This window comes from Myxine glutinosa, chromosome 5 (assembly GCF_964187855.1).
Source record: "Myxine glutinosa chromosome 5, kmMyxGlut1.1, whole genome shotgun sequence".
Classification (NCBI taxonomy): Eukaryota; Metazoa; Chordata; class Myxini; order Myxiniformes; family Myxinidae; genus Myxine; species Myxine glutinosa.
In genome coordinates this window covers 60,009,332-60,026,015 of record NC_136265.1, presented here as the reverse complement: position 1 = coordinate 60,026,015, position 16,684 = coordinate 60,009,332, and the positions used below count along the sequence as shown (strand labels likewise).

The following is a 16,684-nucleotide window of genomic DNA, read 5'->3' as shown; positions in this document are numbered from 1 at the left end:
ACACCAGTGTTCTGTGTGTCTTAAAGCCTTTACTCGATTATCAGTTTTAAGGAGACATCAAATAATGCATGCAGGAAAGAAGCCCTAAATGTGTTTGTGCGCAGCGAGCTATTTGCTTCTTCGTCATATTTTTCTCAACTTCACAGAATACACAGACGAGAAATCTTACACGGTATCTTGCAGCCTTTTCCCCTCCTGCTTTGCCTGGCTCTGGACCCACTGAAGAACCTCATCAATGAACAAGGACACAAATACTATTGAACATCCCAAAAGGAAAATGACCAAAGAACCTGTAGGGGTGACACATCTACTGTACATGGATGATCTAAAACTGTGTTCACCACATTATAACAAATTAGCAGATCAACTCGAACAAGTAAAGCGCCACTCGGAGAACATTCAAATGGAATTTGGTCTTGACAAATGTGCCAAATGCACATTTCTAGATGGTAAAACAAAAAGAACACACGACCTCAATCTGAAAGTACAACAATCCAGGAACTAGAAAACGAAGCATCCTACAAATACCTTGGAATGGAAGAAGGTCCCTATGTGCAACACAAAAAATGCGTATAATAATCAGCAAAAAGTTATTTAGCAGAATAACACTATTCTGCAGTAATCCCTCTTTCCGATGAACAATAATAATAATAATAATAAAGGAGTCTTATATAGCCCCATCAAGCAGAGTAAACTACCCTCATGGCGTTTTACATTATCATGCGAACGCACACACCGCACACACACACACAACCATACACACACACAGACACACCTTCACTCTTGCCCTATTCCTCTCCCTCCCCATTCAAAACCCACAGATGTGTACTCCCCCTCCTCCTCCCCTCCCTCCCCCGCACATGTACACAGACATACTCTCGATCTCTGTCCCACCTCAAACCAAAGAGAAAACAGGACTTAGACTTTGAAAGACTTGTGAAAGAGATAGGTTTTGAGGGAGGTTTTAAAGGCAGGAAGAGAGTCAACATGTCGAACAGAGGAAGGCAAGTCATTCCAGAGCAGAGGTGCAGCAAAGGAAAAGGATTTCTCGCCAAACGACTTGGTGCTGGTGCGCGGCGGCTCTGAGGTCATAGTCGTCGCTTGAATGAAGCCGTCGCCGAGGTCCATAGAGAGTGAGCAAATCGGAGAGATAGTGAGGTCCCGTTCCACACAATGATTTATAACATAGTGTGCAAATTTTGTATTGCACACGAGCAGAGACAGGCAGCCAGTGGAAAGATTCAAGAAGCGGAGTAACATGGTCAGACTTCTTCACCTTACAGACAAAACGAGCGGCAGAGTTTTGAACCTTTTGTAACTTATCCAAGAGAAACTGAGGGCAGCCAGGATACAAAGAATTACAATAGTCTAGCTTTGAGAGGACAAGGGCACAGACCAGAGTTAGAGCAGCTTGAGGAGTAAGAAAGTGGCGAATGGATGCGATCTTTCGCAGCTGAAAGTATGCTGATTTGCAAGTTTGAAGTACTTGCTTGGAAAATGGCATGTTACAGTCGAAAACCACACCAAGGTTCTTGGCCGATGAAACAAAGTTTACATCGCTTTCACCAACATGAATAATGGTAGGAAGTAAACATTGTAGAGGACATCTGTGCGATCTTACAATCATAGACTCTGTTTTAGCATCGTTCAGCTGAAGTTTGTTTTGGGTCATCCACGCCTTCACGTCGGCAATATAGCCTTCTAACACTTCAACAGTGGGCACGATTTGTTGAATCGTGCTTCCTTTGTACAGCTGATTGTCGTCCGCAAAGGCGTGGTGATCAACTGAATGTTTGGCAACAAAATCAAATAGAGGCTGAGTGTACAAAAGAAAGAGGATAGGTCCCAGGACTGAGCCCTGGGGAACGCCAAAGGAAAGCGGAGAAGGGGCTGATTTCTGGCCATTGACAACAACTGTTTGCACTCTATCAGTAAGATAGGACATCAGCCAAGAAAGGGGAGTACCAGTTATACCAAATGTGATTTCAAGACGACGAATTAAGACACTATGGTCAATCGTGTCAAAGGCGGCAGACAAGTCCAAAAGAGCAAGAACGGAAACCTTACCACAGTCAAGAGAGGTCAGAAGATCATTGGTTATTCTTCGGAGAGCGGTCTCGGTGCTATGGCCTGGTCTATATGCTGACTGGCGAGAATTGAAAAGATTATTTGAAACTAGATGGTCATTCATCTGTGATAGCACAATTCTTTCTGTGATCTTTGACAGGAAAGACAGGTTGGAGATAGGACGGTAATTTTTCATGTCGTTAAAGTCAAGGGTGGGCTTTTTAAGAAGTGGTTTAACAAGAGCTTGTTTAAAGAGAAGCGGAAATGAACCCGTAGTCAGAGAATCATTGATAACTGCAGTAATAAATGGGAGGAGGGTGTCCAAACACTCAATAAACAAATCGGTGGGAAGGGGGTCACATGTTTTTGTGTTTGACTTGAGGATTGTACATTTGACAATTTCCTCAATAACAGGAGTAAACGAACTAAGAGGTTGTCCGTGAAAGCAGTGTTCAGCATCATCGAAGGAAAGGAGTGACTGCTTGTCAAGATTGTTTCTTATTGACTGAATTTTATTGTGAAAGAAATGCAGGAAGCGTTGGGGTAGTTCGTTTTGAGGAAACACAGTGGGAAGAACGGATTTATTTTTGGTGGCAAACAGGCGGTTGGTAATGCTGAACAGTTGCTTGCAGGAGGAGCTCCTAGTAATCCGATCAGAAATATATGACGTTTTTGCTTTCAGAATGATTTTTATGACGAGTCTTTTAGCTATGTTATACAACTGTTTATGGACTGTGAGGCCAGTCTTCAGCCACTGTCTCTCGGCACGTCCTCATTCCTTTTTGGAATGTCGTGGTGAAGGAGACAAAGGTAGAGAAGTTGTCTCTGTAAATAACAGCCATGCCCCCCCCCCTAGAGGAGCGAGGAAATGACTGCAGGGTGTATCCAGGTGGGGTGAGATCAGCACACCTCGCTTCGTCGCCACTGGGTCGGAGCCAACTTTCGGTCAGAAAAAGCATGTCAATATCATTATCTTGAATAAAAGAGGTAATTTCGGTTCGCTTGTCAGGACTACTTACAGACCGAGCGTTGAATAAGGCGAGATACAGGTCAGAACGGTGTGGTTTTGGTGCTGTGTATGTTCTACAGGGATAGATGAGGTTATTGAAGTTGACAGGGGACACTTTTTCGCAGGAATTATTAAAATGTGGGCCGGGCCGTCGCTGGTCGCGAAGAGAAATCACAATCGGTATTTTTCTCTGCTTTCTCCTCCCGCCTCGCTTTGTGCATTTTCTCAGGAGACCAACGCCGATTTCAAGTTCTCTGAGGCCTGACACAAGTCCAGGAGTCAATCGAGTGGTGTTGTTTAAAGACAAAAGTTTTTGCCGAGTGTAGCGAATAGGCCTCGGGATAGAGGAGTTAGAGCGGCTGGTCGAGCTCGGTACATACAGCGGTGTGTGCAGAGGTGGGGCGTGCGATGGGCCGGGCGATGGGACGAGCGGTGGGACGAGCGGTGGGGCGAGACGGGGAAAAGAACCGTCTTGTTGAGAGGCGCACACCGGGGCTGCGTGAGGCTCAACGAAAAAACATGGCGGGTACTTACAGTTCGAAATTTTCAACTTGGTGGCGAGTAAAAACCAAAGTACTGCAAATCTCACGGGCAGACACGCCGCCATAAGCCAGGAAACGAAACGGGGATCCATCACAATCATTCACACAAAGCACAACACGACAGCACACGCTAAATCCAACAGAATCAATCAAATACACAGGACGTCCGACTCAGCTCAGCCTGCTAGGCGAACAATATCAAAGCTATAGACCAACTTGCAGTATCGGTATTCCAGTACGGCGGTGTAATTATGAACTGGCCACAATTGCAGATCATTTTGGGGGAATTTCCCCTCGCTCTTCTGTCAGGTTCAATGTATTCCAGAGTTCAATCAATAAAATTAATTAGTCTTCACCAATCAAGTTCCAAGAATAACAGAGTTCAATAGTTTATTAACACTTGCAAAGAGATGTTACAGATTTAAAAGTTAATTAATGCAAGCAGGAGAAAACACCTCACACATTTCGTTAAATTTTGCCAATCACTATTTATCCAATCATGGCATTTCCTGGGATGTTCTCTCACTGTATGCTCCAGTAAGTCTCGCTTTTATACTCCAGCACAAAACCGATTACATAATGATCAAGGCCAAATGCAGATACAATGTTTTGTATTATGTCACAGTAGATCAAAGGTTTTACCACATACAGATAGAGGAACGTAGACAGTTTGGCGCCAAGGGCATCTTGACCTTTGTATGAAAATACATATATTCAGTTTTAATGCCATTTTATTAACCACAATACAATTAATAATTTGCCAACATTATAATTTCAATCGACGTCCATTTAAAATGGTATACTCTTTCAATAACATTCAAGATGGAACATATAAACCTCGTATTAATAATAAAACAAATGTCGCCAGCGAGATGTTTGCATTTCACAATTCAGTACAAAGTTTATTGTGATTGCAGCTCTACAGATCTCCCAAAACACTCCCCGCGGTGGTTGCTGGCCTTCACCCCACCCGCCATCTCACCAGGGCTGCTCCCAACACACCACACTCAGAGCAGAATTGATTTTGACACAATATTGTCTCCACTACCTTACAACCAAACATGATTATCCACTTTAACCACATTTTACTCTGTAACATCCTCGCACTTGTCGTGGAAAACTCGTACCTCTAGTTAGACCAGAAACAAGTTGGTCTGAACCATTCATTTAAATATTTATTTACACTTTGCAAACAAAGTTGTTATACATCTTAACGTGCTTTGCATGGAGAAAGCACCTGAATGCACTTCTGAAATCCAGCTCAAAGAGCTCTGTATATATACTCTTTCAGGAGTGAGTGAGAGTGGGAGGAACTGATGTTTAACAGCTGTGAGGTCTTGGCCTTGGTTAACATTCCTGTGAAATGCTGGAATAGCACATTATTTGACAACCCAAGAAAATTGTTTGCTTTTAAAGTACATAGAGTGATATCCTATTGGTCCCCTGCCCTCGAGAAATTATCTCAGGAGTTCAGCTGTTGAATTCATTCACACGGTATTCCCCAGCTCGGCTGGAATGTGCTTTGTTATATTTCGAGAGTGGAAGGGATCATATTTCCCGAGCAATGGTGCAATTAATATACTTGGCTTGTGCTTTCTCCGACTGTTCTCTTTTAAAAGTCACACATTCACTTCACCTGATATGTTCTTCCCAGCTTCAGACCTGCAAAGGAACAATACTACTTTCCCCTCTCTTAAAATCCATTCAACAGCTGCCCAACACCTGAACCTGTCCACTCCACTCCCCGAAGCTCCACAGCACAGCCAGCCAGCTGCTTGCTTCAATCCAATCCGAACAGAGGATAGTTTTCCACTCACTTGCAAACAATTCTAAAAAGTACGTTTTACCTTGTATGTCAATACGACATTTACATTGTATGTGTCTATGTATAGCCACGCAAGCATAAATATATATATCCTTGTGTGTGTGTGCGTGTCTGAATGTGAATGTTGAATAAAAAATCTTCCACATCATCAACATCGACACCAAAATAAGGAAACCTCTAACGAAGCTATTCAACAAAAAAAACAATGCATTCTGAGGTTTTACTTTCTCAGATGAGGAGGAGGCGGTCTGATGGAGCTGAACCAAGTGCACAGAGAACACCATGTGTAGGACTGGCAAAGTATGTGAAAAGTTCAACAGGCTATCAAATGAGATTTGTACATGAGCAAGAAAACAACAAATCAGAAAAAGTATCCTTAATCGATTTAGAAACGATCAAGTATCCTTAAAGTATCCTTAATCCTAAGTATCCTAAGTAAGTAAAAAGTATCCTTAATCGATTTCCCCCACTAATTTCACCCCAATTCCACTTTTTTGAAATACCAACTCCTGTCCTGGAAGTCCTTTAGTCAGGTTCACTATGTTAACAAATATAATTTCGTTCAAAATTTTGGTAGATGAGCAAAACTATACATTTTTGGAATATTCAGAGCATGGAGAATCTGAAAATCAATGTTGACATTTGCACAGACACCTGCATGGCCGCCATTTTGGATTTTGAAAATGGCCGCCATAAAATACATATTTTGCGCGATCTCGGCTTCTAGTCAACCTAGAGACTTAATTAAATACGCTAATCCTATGTTTTCTGGGTCAAGGAATCCAATAAAGGCCTCAAAATAATGCTCAGGATTATAGAAAAGCAACAAACAAAGGTGATTGAAAACCATTGTCTTCATATTTGTGATATAACTGTATTACATAATACATGATATTGCAAGTCCTTTGAAGTTATAGGTTGTTATAGGAAGTTATAGGTAGTATCAGATTGAACTATAAGTCCTATACACAGGATCTACGAGGTCTATACCGTTCAGGAATATGCTTTTACAGATCTTCATCACTGTCCTGAGTGTCATTTTCGCAAAGGTGTCTACGCAAATGTAAACATTAATTTTTGGATTCCTCATGCTCTGAATATTCCAAAAATGTATAGTTTTGCTGCTAATCTACCAACATTTTGAACGAAAAAACATAGTGAACCTGACTACTTGGTGTCCTTGTGTTTTATACTTCTCCCACCCCCCCCCCCCCCCTTCCCACGCCTCCTCCCCCTAAGCCCTCTCCCTCCCACACATCTCCCTGCTCTCAAATGTTGTGTTTGTGTGCTTCCCCTTCTCTCCCCATCTTGTCTTCCGCTTCCTCTTTTTATATATTTTGTTTGTCTGGTTGATTTGTTTGTGAAGTAAATGTTAGCTCTTTCACGAGCCTCGATTCAGTATACAAAAAAAAAAATACTTACAAAAACAGGTGTAAGTGCAGGATACGACACAGGAAAACGAAACAGAAACAAATACAGTCCCAATGCTCGCAAAGAAGAAAAAGGAAAACAATAAAAAATACATATCAGCACATATACTCTGACAAATGGGAGAATGACAAAAGAGCAGGAAGATTTAAAAAAACGAGCTTGACAGAACAGGGATCGGCAGGGAAGGCTCACTGGAATGTGTTGTGGAATTTGGACAGTATGTAATTGATGAATCAAGAATTCAATGTCCAAACCTTTTGTCAGAAGAAGGATTGACAATTTTTTATTCCCGAGGAGGATATCACTTTTTGTTTACAAGAAGATACGCATTAAGAAACAATAAACCCTTTCTTAACTAAGAAGAACATACTGCAAATCACAAAAAGCACATTGCAAGATACACAATAAAATCCTAAATCAAAGTCCGAAGTGAAAATCCTGGCACAGTAGAGATGTACATCAAAGAAAACATCATAAGGATACACCAAATACACAGTATACAATATCAACATACAGTATTTACAAACCAAGTGAAAATCCTAGTAGCCGAAATTGTCAACATGTCTTTTATACCTGCTGGAAACAAAGAAATAATTGGGAGGGGCAAGGAAAGGAAGGAGCGAAGATGGGATTGGTCGTATGAAGAAGGGGGAGGAGAGTAGTAGGATTGGTTGAGCAAAGTGTGGGTGGGAGGGATATGGCAGTGGGGATTGATCAATGAAATATGTGGGTGGGAGGGAGCAAAGATCGAGGGATACAATGTAATTGGTCAAATGAAATATTGGGGTGGGAGGGATATCCCGCTGAGTGGGGAGAGATTTAGGAATGCATATTAAAATATCCTTAATGAGGAAGATGTGTTCTTCTTTTGTTCGCACCAGACTCTGCGGACCCAACACTCTCCCAATTCTGCTTGGAGACTTCAAGTACATGTGAAAGTCATTCACTTCATACTATGTAAATGTAAATTACAAAAAACGTTTTATATTTTACTTACTAAACTTCTAAATATAATCTTAGAAATACATGAATGAGTTTTTTTTTGAAGCACATCAGGTTATAATTTCAAACCTGCATGTTATCCGTAATTCATTCATCTTTAACATTATTGTTTCACAGGATTTTAGCATAACTGTCCTGATAATTCAGTAGATGTCTACAATTTTAATTATTGCGTTTGAAAAGATTTACTGAGAACGTCTCGTTTTTTTAAAACTCGAAATGCCAGAGATAGCTACCCTGCTGAAGCAAACTTGTATGCAACTGTATGAATTACAGGTATTTATTTCCGAATTGTTGCCTCGTCTTGTTTTTTGTACAAACAAGACTGCATTGACAATTCCATACGCAATTTTAAGACTTTAAAAACCAGTCATAAGACCAACTTGTATGCGGAGCAAGTGGGAAGAAAGAAAGGTACATGTGAACCCATCCCCCACAGGTTACGTAAGCAAAACCATTCATGTGGGTGGGAGGGAACACATTCTTTCACCTTAATATTGTAAGCAAACATTTAAAATGCAGAGCATTGTGAAGATGGAAATTAGTTTTTTTACCAAACACAATGGAAATTGTAAACAAGTTAAGTGAATGCTAATCCACCCCTCTCATGGATCAGTCATCGTGGCGCCTTCGCCTTGAAAACAATATTTTTCAAATTTATATCTTTGTACAACCTGTTTATTGAACTCAGTGCAAAAATATTTTATGTCTATATGTGAGTGTATTTTAAAAACATAACGCAACGAGATTTTCTGAATCATTATTCGATGTTGTGCAGAATTATTTATCATTTGGGAATACCCGATCCAACACCATATTTCAAAGCACCATATCACCCTTAGTCATAAAGAAATATTATATAGAATATATGGATATATTGTGTCGTATATAGAAAATGTATAAACTTATATGTATCACGGTAAATAGTATAAATTTCACGCTGTTGTAATGGTAATATAAAACCATTCTTCCCAATGCTAGAGATAACTTGCCTACAAAAGACAACTTTTAACTGCTTTATGGAAGTCATAAAAACTTGTACACAAGATAAGTAGGTTCTAAACACACGATTTTGACAAGTTGTGGCTCATATAAATCACTCGATTCATAGATAAATTTTACACTTCCACAAATGGCCAAGAAGAGATCAAATTAATTGGGATAGAGACCGAGTCATCATAAATGCCCAAGACCAAGGGCATGCCACGAATGGCTTCAAGAAAATGGTGGGATTGAGCCAATTGGACAAATGCAGGCTTTGTGGAGTAGAAACAGAAAGTACAGTCATCTCCTTTAGGGATATAAAAAAATAATTGTTGGAACAGTTGTACAAAGACATGTTGACAGTTGTTGGTGTTGGAACAGACATGACAGCATCTGTAGAGTAATAAATCATCTGTAAACATTTCAACATTCCCATTCCAGAACAATGATGGAAACACAAACCAAATCTGATCCTTGAAAATGTCACATATTGCTCAGGCATGACAAGTTGATCCCATCAAGTGTGGACATTGCAAACAAAGCATTGCGGCCGGACATCGTGCGCAAACACAAAAAGGAAAATACAGCATTGTTGATTGAGGTTTCGGTTCCCAATGACTTTGGATTAAATGCTTTGGAAACCAAGAAAATGCTCAAATACCATGAACTGAAAAATGAGGTTAAGATTTCTTGGAAAATGAAGTGAAATTGTACCGGTGATATACGGCGCAACAGGAATGATCAAGAAAACCCTAACTGAGTTCTTGATGATCATTCCAGGGAATATCACTACAAAAGAGCTACAATTGGAGCCTGTCAGCGGTTAATTGAGGATTGTAAAAAGACTCTTTGGACCAAAGCTATGAAAATGAGGTTTCACAATCTGGTTCATGAAAAATGATCCTTTACCGAAAAAGGAGATGGAGATTTTGAGCTCAGGGAGAATATCCTCCCACTTCCAAAAGCCCGTATATGGAGTATAACCAAAGAGAGAAAGATTGAAATGCAAGGAGGAAATATACGACGTGGTATTTTACAAGGTGACAGCCTTAACCTCCCTCCTGTTTTGCCTGGCTCTGGACCCAATGAGTAACCTCATCAATGAACAAGGGCATGGATACTATCTCACATGCAACAGAAAACTGTCTAAAGAAACGAGACAGATGACACATCTCCTGTACATGGATGATCTATGTCTTCACACCGAATGATGAAAAATTGGCAGATTTTTTTATTTGTACAATAAGTGGAGGCTTGTATTAGAGCTAACACAAAGAACATATAATAAAGGGTGTGTGGGACAAAGGGGGGGGGGGGGAGAGAGAGGGCAGCACAACAACAGTAGTGAACAGGGTCATCAGATATGTGGAATGGAGAGGGTTGGGGAGGGGTACGCAGGATAAACAAGAAAGAGTAATCAGAGATTGCAGACCCTCGCCAGGATGTGTTTTTAGTGTTTTTTTCAGGATTTTGTGTTAAAACAAATATGGATGACGTCGTCATTATTTTAATTTCTCTACCAATTTATCCCGAGATGACGCTCAATAAATTTCGTCTTGATCGAATGAAGTTTTGTACTTGTCGAATTATGACGTCATAATGGAGGCACCTATGACATCATCATGAACATACGTCATTCCACATGGAGAGTGGGAGTTCTATAAAATGAGCCATGTCTCCATTGTTTCTATGCAGTGCTTTCAGAGATGTGGAGGTGCAAAGTTTTTCGGTTTTTCAAAGATGGCGCCCGTACCATGAGACCAATGACGTTATCATTGTCGTTAAAAAAATTATACAGGAGGAGGTGCACCTATAGTGAAAATTTCCTGTCAATCGGACCAACAGTTGCAAAAAATATCATATTTATTCTGTGCGGACACACACAGACAAACAAACAGACAAACATACAAACTGACTCAAATGCAATACCCTCTCCTCTGGCCTCGTAACAAAATGGACACTCCACAAAATGTACAAGAGATCGGACACTACAAGGACTTTCAAGAAAGAAAACAGAGTTTGAAGGAGGTGGATTTGGAGTGGATTAACGGGGATAGAAAAGATGAAGGTTTTGGATGGGGGAAGATAAGAGATTTTTTTTTTTTTTTGTATACAAGGCTCGTGAAAGAGCTAACATTAATCACACAAAAAGTCAAACCGACACATAAAACATATAATAAGGGGAGTGTTAGATGGTAGACAAGATGTGGAGAGAGAGGGGGAAGGACACAAACAACATTTGAGAGCAGGGACATCGAGAGATCTGTGGGAGGGAGAGGGCTTAGGGGGGGGGGGGGGGGGAGATGGGAGAGGTATAAAACATGTGGACACTGAAAGGACTTCCAGGAAAGAAGTTGGAATTTCAAAAAAGTGGATCTGGGGTGAATTAGCGGGGGTAGAAAAGATCAAAACTTTGGATGGGGGGAGATAAGAGATGGTGGTGAACAGCTGTTTGAAGACCTGGAGGGAGGAGAGGGATTAAAGAGAGTGTTTGAGTTTGTTCCAGAGGCGGGAAAAAAGAGGAATGAAAGAGTGAAGGTGAGCAGAGAGCCGAGATTTTGGCAGAATCTGGTCGTGAACAGCTGTTTTGAAGACCTGGAGGGAGGAGAGGGATTACAGAGAGTGTTTGAGTTTGTTCCAGAGGCGGGAAAAAAGAGGAATGAAAGAGTTAAGGCGAGCAGGGAGTTTTGCTTTTGGCATTTTCACCAAAGAGGGTTGCTAGCAGTCCTTCTCCATCCTGCAGGAATATTTTGGGGACAGAGCACAGAGGGAGCAGTGGGTGCAAGGCCGGAGAGAAGATTGAAGGACCGGCAACCTTCCTGCTGTGAGTGAAAGGCCCTCAGAATCAGCTTCATCGCAGGAGATAGCAATGATCCTGAAAGCCTTGGTTTCGACAGCCGAAAGCTTTGCTACGTGTGAGGCAGGAGCACCAGCTCAGAGGGGAAAGCAGTACTCCATCAAGCTGCGGATGAAACTTTAAAGTGGTGAGTATCTCAGTAATGCCAAGGATGGAGGATGCCAAATCGGCAACTGACTTTGGAGGCCTGCTTGGAAATGCGGCTTTCTTAGAAAAGATCATGGCTGATAGTGAGACCCAAAAGCTTGAGTGACAGAACTTCGTCGAGAGGATTGTTTAGAATGTAGATGGGATAGTTTTCCAGATGGTGTTTTCGGAGAGATAGTGTGAGTGTGAGATTTGTCAGGATTGAAAGACATGTTCCACATGTTTGACCAGCTTGTAATTTTATCCAGGTCTGCAGAGAGTGAAGAGCCTGTGATGGATGATGTGAAGAGAAACAGATTGAGATGGTTTGGTCATGTGGTGAGGAAGGATGAAAGTGACTGGTTGAGAAGAGTGATGGAAATGAATGTAGAAGGAAGTAGAGGACGGGAAAGACTGAGAAAGACTTGGCTAAAGGTGGTGGAAGAAGAAATGCGGGCAGGGGGGTTAACAAGGGGAGACAGCGATATTCAGAACAACAGGAATTATAAGGAAAACCCTTTCTGAGTGCAGTAAAAACCCCGATATTTGCGGGTTCGACATCTATCTATAATTCCAGTAATCTCTGTCTGTACGTTTGTCTGTGACCGCTGTTTCTCGACAACCACGGGTCCGATATACTTTTAACTTGCCAGGTATATTGCTGGGGACCCGAGGATGTGCCTTTTCAAGGTTTCATATTAATCGGACAATTACTTACCGAGCTATGTCCAAAAAACGATTCAACCAATCAGAGAGCAGCGAACGATCGCGTGTGCCGAACGTGGCGGGCACACTCTGCCTCGGATGGCACATTTGAGAGCGTATTCATTTATTTCACGTTTGCAAACTATGTTGGCGTTAAACTATGTTTTACAACTAATAAAAACGAATTTGCGATTCATTCGCTTTCCTGCGCGTTTGTGCACGCGATGGCGATTTCTTTACCAAACTCCGGAAGCCGTTCGCTTTGGACCAAACCATTTCATGTAAATAGAGGGGGGGGATATAATTTTAGATATAGATATAGTACGGGCAATGCCCTAGTTCATTCAAATCTGCGTATTTATGGTTTGTAAACTGTGACCTGCTTATACATTTGCGGTCCTGTGCTTTGCGTATTCAGTTTTTCGTGGTCGCAAAAACATCTCCCACCAGTCGCGCACCGAACAGTTCCAAAAGCATTTTCAATAAAGCATAAATGTGTCACGCATAAAGCAGCTGCATGTGCACCTAAACCATCCCCTGCCACCATCACCCATAAACAATGGTCACAATACCCACCCATCCCCAATCTACCCACAACCCCTGCACGACTATTTATGTGCAGCTTGTCCTGTGTTTCATTTTTTTTCTTTTCATCCTGCTGCCTTTGACATGCTGCGATTACTAACCCTCGTGAACTTTTGTGCACATCGTTCGATCATGGGTCCGAAGCGTATGAGTTGTGCAGGAGGCGTGTGCACCCCCAAAAGGCAGAAAAAAGTCACGAGCCTTGAGCCAGAAAGTGGAGCTGCTTGAATGAATATCAAGAGCTGAGAGTGTGGCCTCGTTGATAGGCACTATTGCATGAACGAGATGAGTGTGCGACATAAGTGTGTGCTACATAAAGAAAAACGAGAAGGCGATTCGTGAAAGTGTTGTGGCATGTGCAGTAGCCAACACCAACGTCGTTGCCCAGACCAAGGATATTCACATCAAAGCAATAGAGAAGGCAGTAATTGTGTGGGTAGAGGACAATGCCCAGAGGAACATTCTTTCAAGCGGACCTCTGATTTTTGAAAAACCAAATAAATGTACGATCGTCTGGCTGGCATGGGCTGTGTTGCAAACACGAGGGATGTGGGTACAAGTGATGCGGGTATGAGTGGCCCCAGGCCCTTCCAAGCCAGCAGGGGATGGTTTACCCACTTTAAGCAGTGGTACGGTCTTGGCAATGTAAAGCTCACAGGCGAGTGTGCTTCAGCGGACCTTGAGGAAGCTCATCTCGAAATGAGAGAGAGGACAGCATGGGGCTTCAATGTTGCCAAGAACCGGATATCTCTTCTCCTCTGCTCCAATGCCAAAGGGGACTGCAGGGTTGAAATGATTATGATGTATCATTTCCGAATTCCACACTTTCCATCGCATCTTGGATGCTATTGAGCTTTTTTTTTTTTTTTTTTTTTTTTTTTGTATACAAGATCGAGGCTCGTGAAAGAGCGAACATTAATCACACAGAAAGACAAACAGACACATAAAACATATAACATCGGGAGCGGTAGACAAGATGGGGAGAGAGGGGGAAGGACACAAACACAACATTTGAGAGCAGGGACCGAGAGACATGGAGACATCGAGAGATCTGAGAGAGGGCGAGGGCTTTGGGGGGGGGGGGGGGGAGATGGGAGAAGTATAAAACATGTGGACACTGAAAGGACTTCCAGGAAAGAAGTTGGAATTTCAAAAAAGTGGATCTGGGGTGAATTAGCGGGGGTAGAAAAGATCAAAACTTTGGATGGGGGGAGATAAGAGATGGTGGTGAACAGCTGTTTGAAGACCTGGAGGGAGGAGAGGGATTAAAGAGAGTGTTTGAGTTTGTTCCAGAGGCGGGAAAAAAGAGGAATGAAAGAGTGAAGGTGAGCAGAGAGCCGAGATTTTGGCAGAATCTGGTCGTGAACAGCTGTTTTGAAGACCTGGAGGGAGGAGAGGGATTACAGAGAGTGTTTGAGTTTGTTCCAGAGGCGGGAAAAAAGAGGAATGAAAGAGTTAAGGCGAGCAGGGAGTTTTGCTTTTGGCATTTTCACCAAAGAGGGTTGCTAGCAGTCCTTCTCCATCCTGCAGGAATATTTTGGGGACAGAGCACAGAGGGAGCAGTGGGTGCAAGGCCGGAGAGAAGATTGAAGGACCGGCAACCTTCCTGCTGTGAGTGAAAGGCCCTCAGAATCAGCTTCATCGCAGGAGATAGCAATGATCCTGAAAGCCTTGGTTTCGACAGCCGAAAGCTTTGCTACGTGTGAGGCAGGAGCACCAGCTCAGAGGGGAAAGCAGTACTCCATCAAGCTGCGGATGAAACTTTAAAGTGGTGAGTATCTCAGTAATGCCAAGGATGGAGGATGCCAAATTGGCAACTGACTTTGGAGGCCTGCTTGGAAATGCGGCTTTCTTAGAAAAGATCATGGCTGATAGTGAGACCCAAAAGCTTGAGTGACAGAACTTCGTCGAGAGGATTGTTTAGAATGTAGATGGGATAGTTTTCCAGATGGTGTTTTCGGAGAGATAGTGTGAGTGTGAGATTTGTCAGGATTGAAAGACATGTTCCACATGTTTGACCAGCTTGTAATTTTATCCAGGTCTGCAGAGAGTGAAGAGCCTGTGATGGATGATGTGAAGAGAAACAGATTGAGATGGTTTGGTCATGTGGTGAGGAAGGATGAAAGTGACTGGTTGAGAAGAGTGATGGAAATGAATGTAGAAGGAAGTAGAGGACGGGAAAGACTGAGAAAGACTTGGCTAAAGGTGGTGGAAGAAGAAATGCGGGCAGGGGGGTTAACAAGGGGAGACAGCGATATTCAGAACAACAGGAATTATAAGGAAAACCCTTTCTGAGTGCAGTAAAAACCCCGATATTTGCGGGTTCGACATCTATCTATAATTCCAGTAATCTCTGTCTGTACGTTTGTCTGTGACCGCTGTTTCTCGACAACCACGGGTCCGATATACTTTTAACTTGCCAGGTATATTGCTGGGGACCCGAGGATGTGCCTTTTCAAGGTTTCATATTAATCGGACAATTACTTACCGAGCTATGTCCAAAAAACGATTCAACCAATCAGAGAGCAGCGAACGATCGCGTGTGCCGAACGTGGCGGGCACACTCTGCCTCGGATGGCACATTTGAGAGCGTATTCATTTATTTCACGTTTGCAAACTATGTTGGCGTTAAACTATGTTTTACAACTAATAAAAACGAATTTGCGATTCATTCGCTTTCCTGCGCGTTTGTGCACGCGATGGCGATTTCTTTACCAAACTCCGGAAGCCGTTCGCTTTGGACCAAACCATTTCATGTAAATAGAGGGGGGGGATATAATTTTAGATATAGATATAGTACGGGCAATGCCCTAGTTCATTCAAATCTGCGTATTTATGGTTTGTAAACTGTGACCTGCTTATACATTTGCGGTCCTGTGCTTTGCGTATTCAGTTTTTCGTGGTCGCAAAAACATCTCCCACCAGTCGCGCACCGAACAGTTCCAAAAGCATTTTCAATAAAGCATAAATGTGTCACGCATAAAGCAGCTGCATGTGCACCTAAACCATCCCCTGCCACCATCACCCATAAACAATGGTCACAATACCCACCCATCCCCAATCTACCCACAACCCCTGCACGACTATTTATGTGCAGCTTGTCCTGTGTTTCATTTTTTTTCTTTTCATCCTGCTGCCTTTGACATGCTGCGATTACTAACCCTCGTGAACTTTTGTGCACATCGTTCGATCATGGGTCCGAAGCGTATGAGTTGTGCAGGAGGCGTGTGCACCCCCAAAAGGCAGAAAAAAGTCACGAGCCTTGAGCCAGAAAGTGGAGCTGCTTGAATGAATATCAAGAGCTGAGAGTGTGGCCTCGTTGATAGGCACTATTGCATGAACGAGATGAGTGTGCGACATAAGTGTGTGCTACATAAAGAAAAACGAGAAGGCGATTCGTGAAAGTGTTGTGGCATGTGCAGTAGCCAACACCAACGTCGTTGCCCAGACCAAGGATATTCACATCAAAGCAATAGAGAAGGCAGTAATTGTGTGGGTAGAGGACAATGCCCAGAGGAACATTCTTTCAAGCGGACCTCTGATTTTTGAAA

General features: G+C 42.5%; 1 protein-coding gene across 1 annotated transcript in view; it reads left to right on the top strand.

Annotated features, from left to right (window-relative positions):
* The window catches only part of LOC137427487 (uncharacterized), a 129,567-nt gene extending 124,352 nt beyond the window's left edge, over positions 1 to 5,215 (top strand). Inside the window, 1 exon segment of the mRNA XM_078778103.1 lies at positions 2 to 5,215. Within this exon segment, the coding sequence (XP_078634229.1) occupies positions 2 to 50 (49 nt within the window). The 3' untranslated portion in view covers positions 51 to 5,215.
* The last annotated feature ends 11,469 nt before the right edge of the window (positions 5,216 to 16,684 follow it).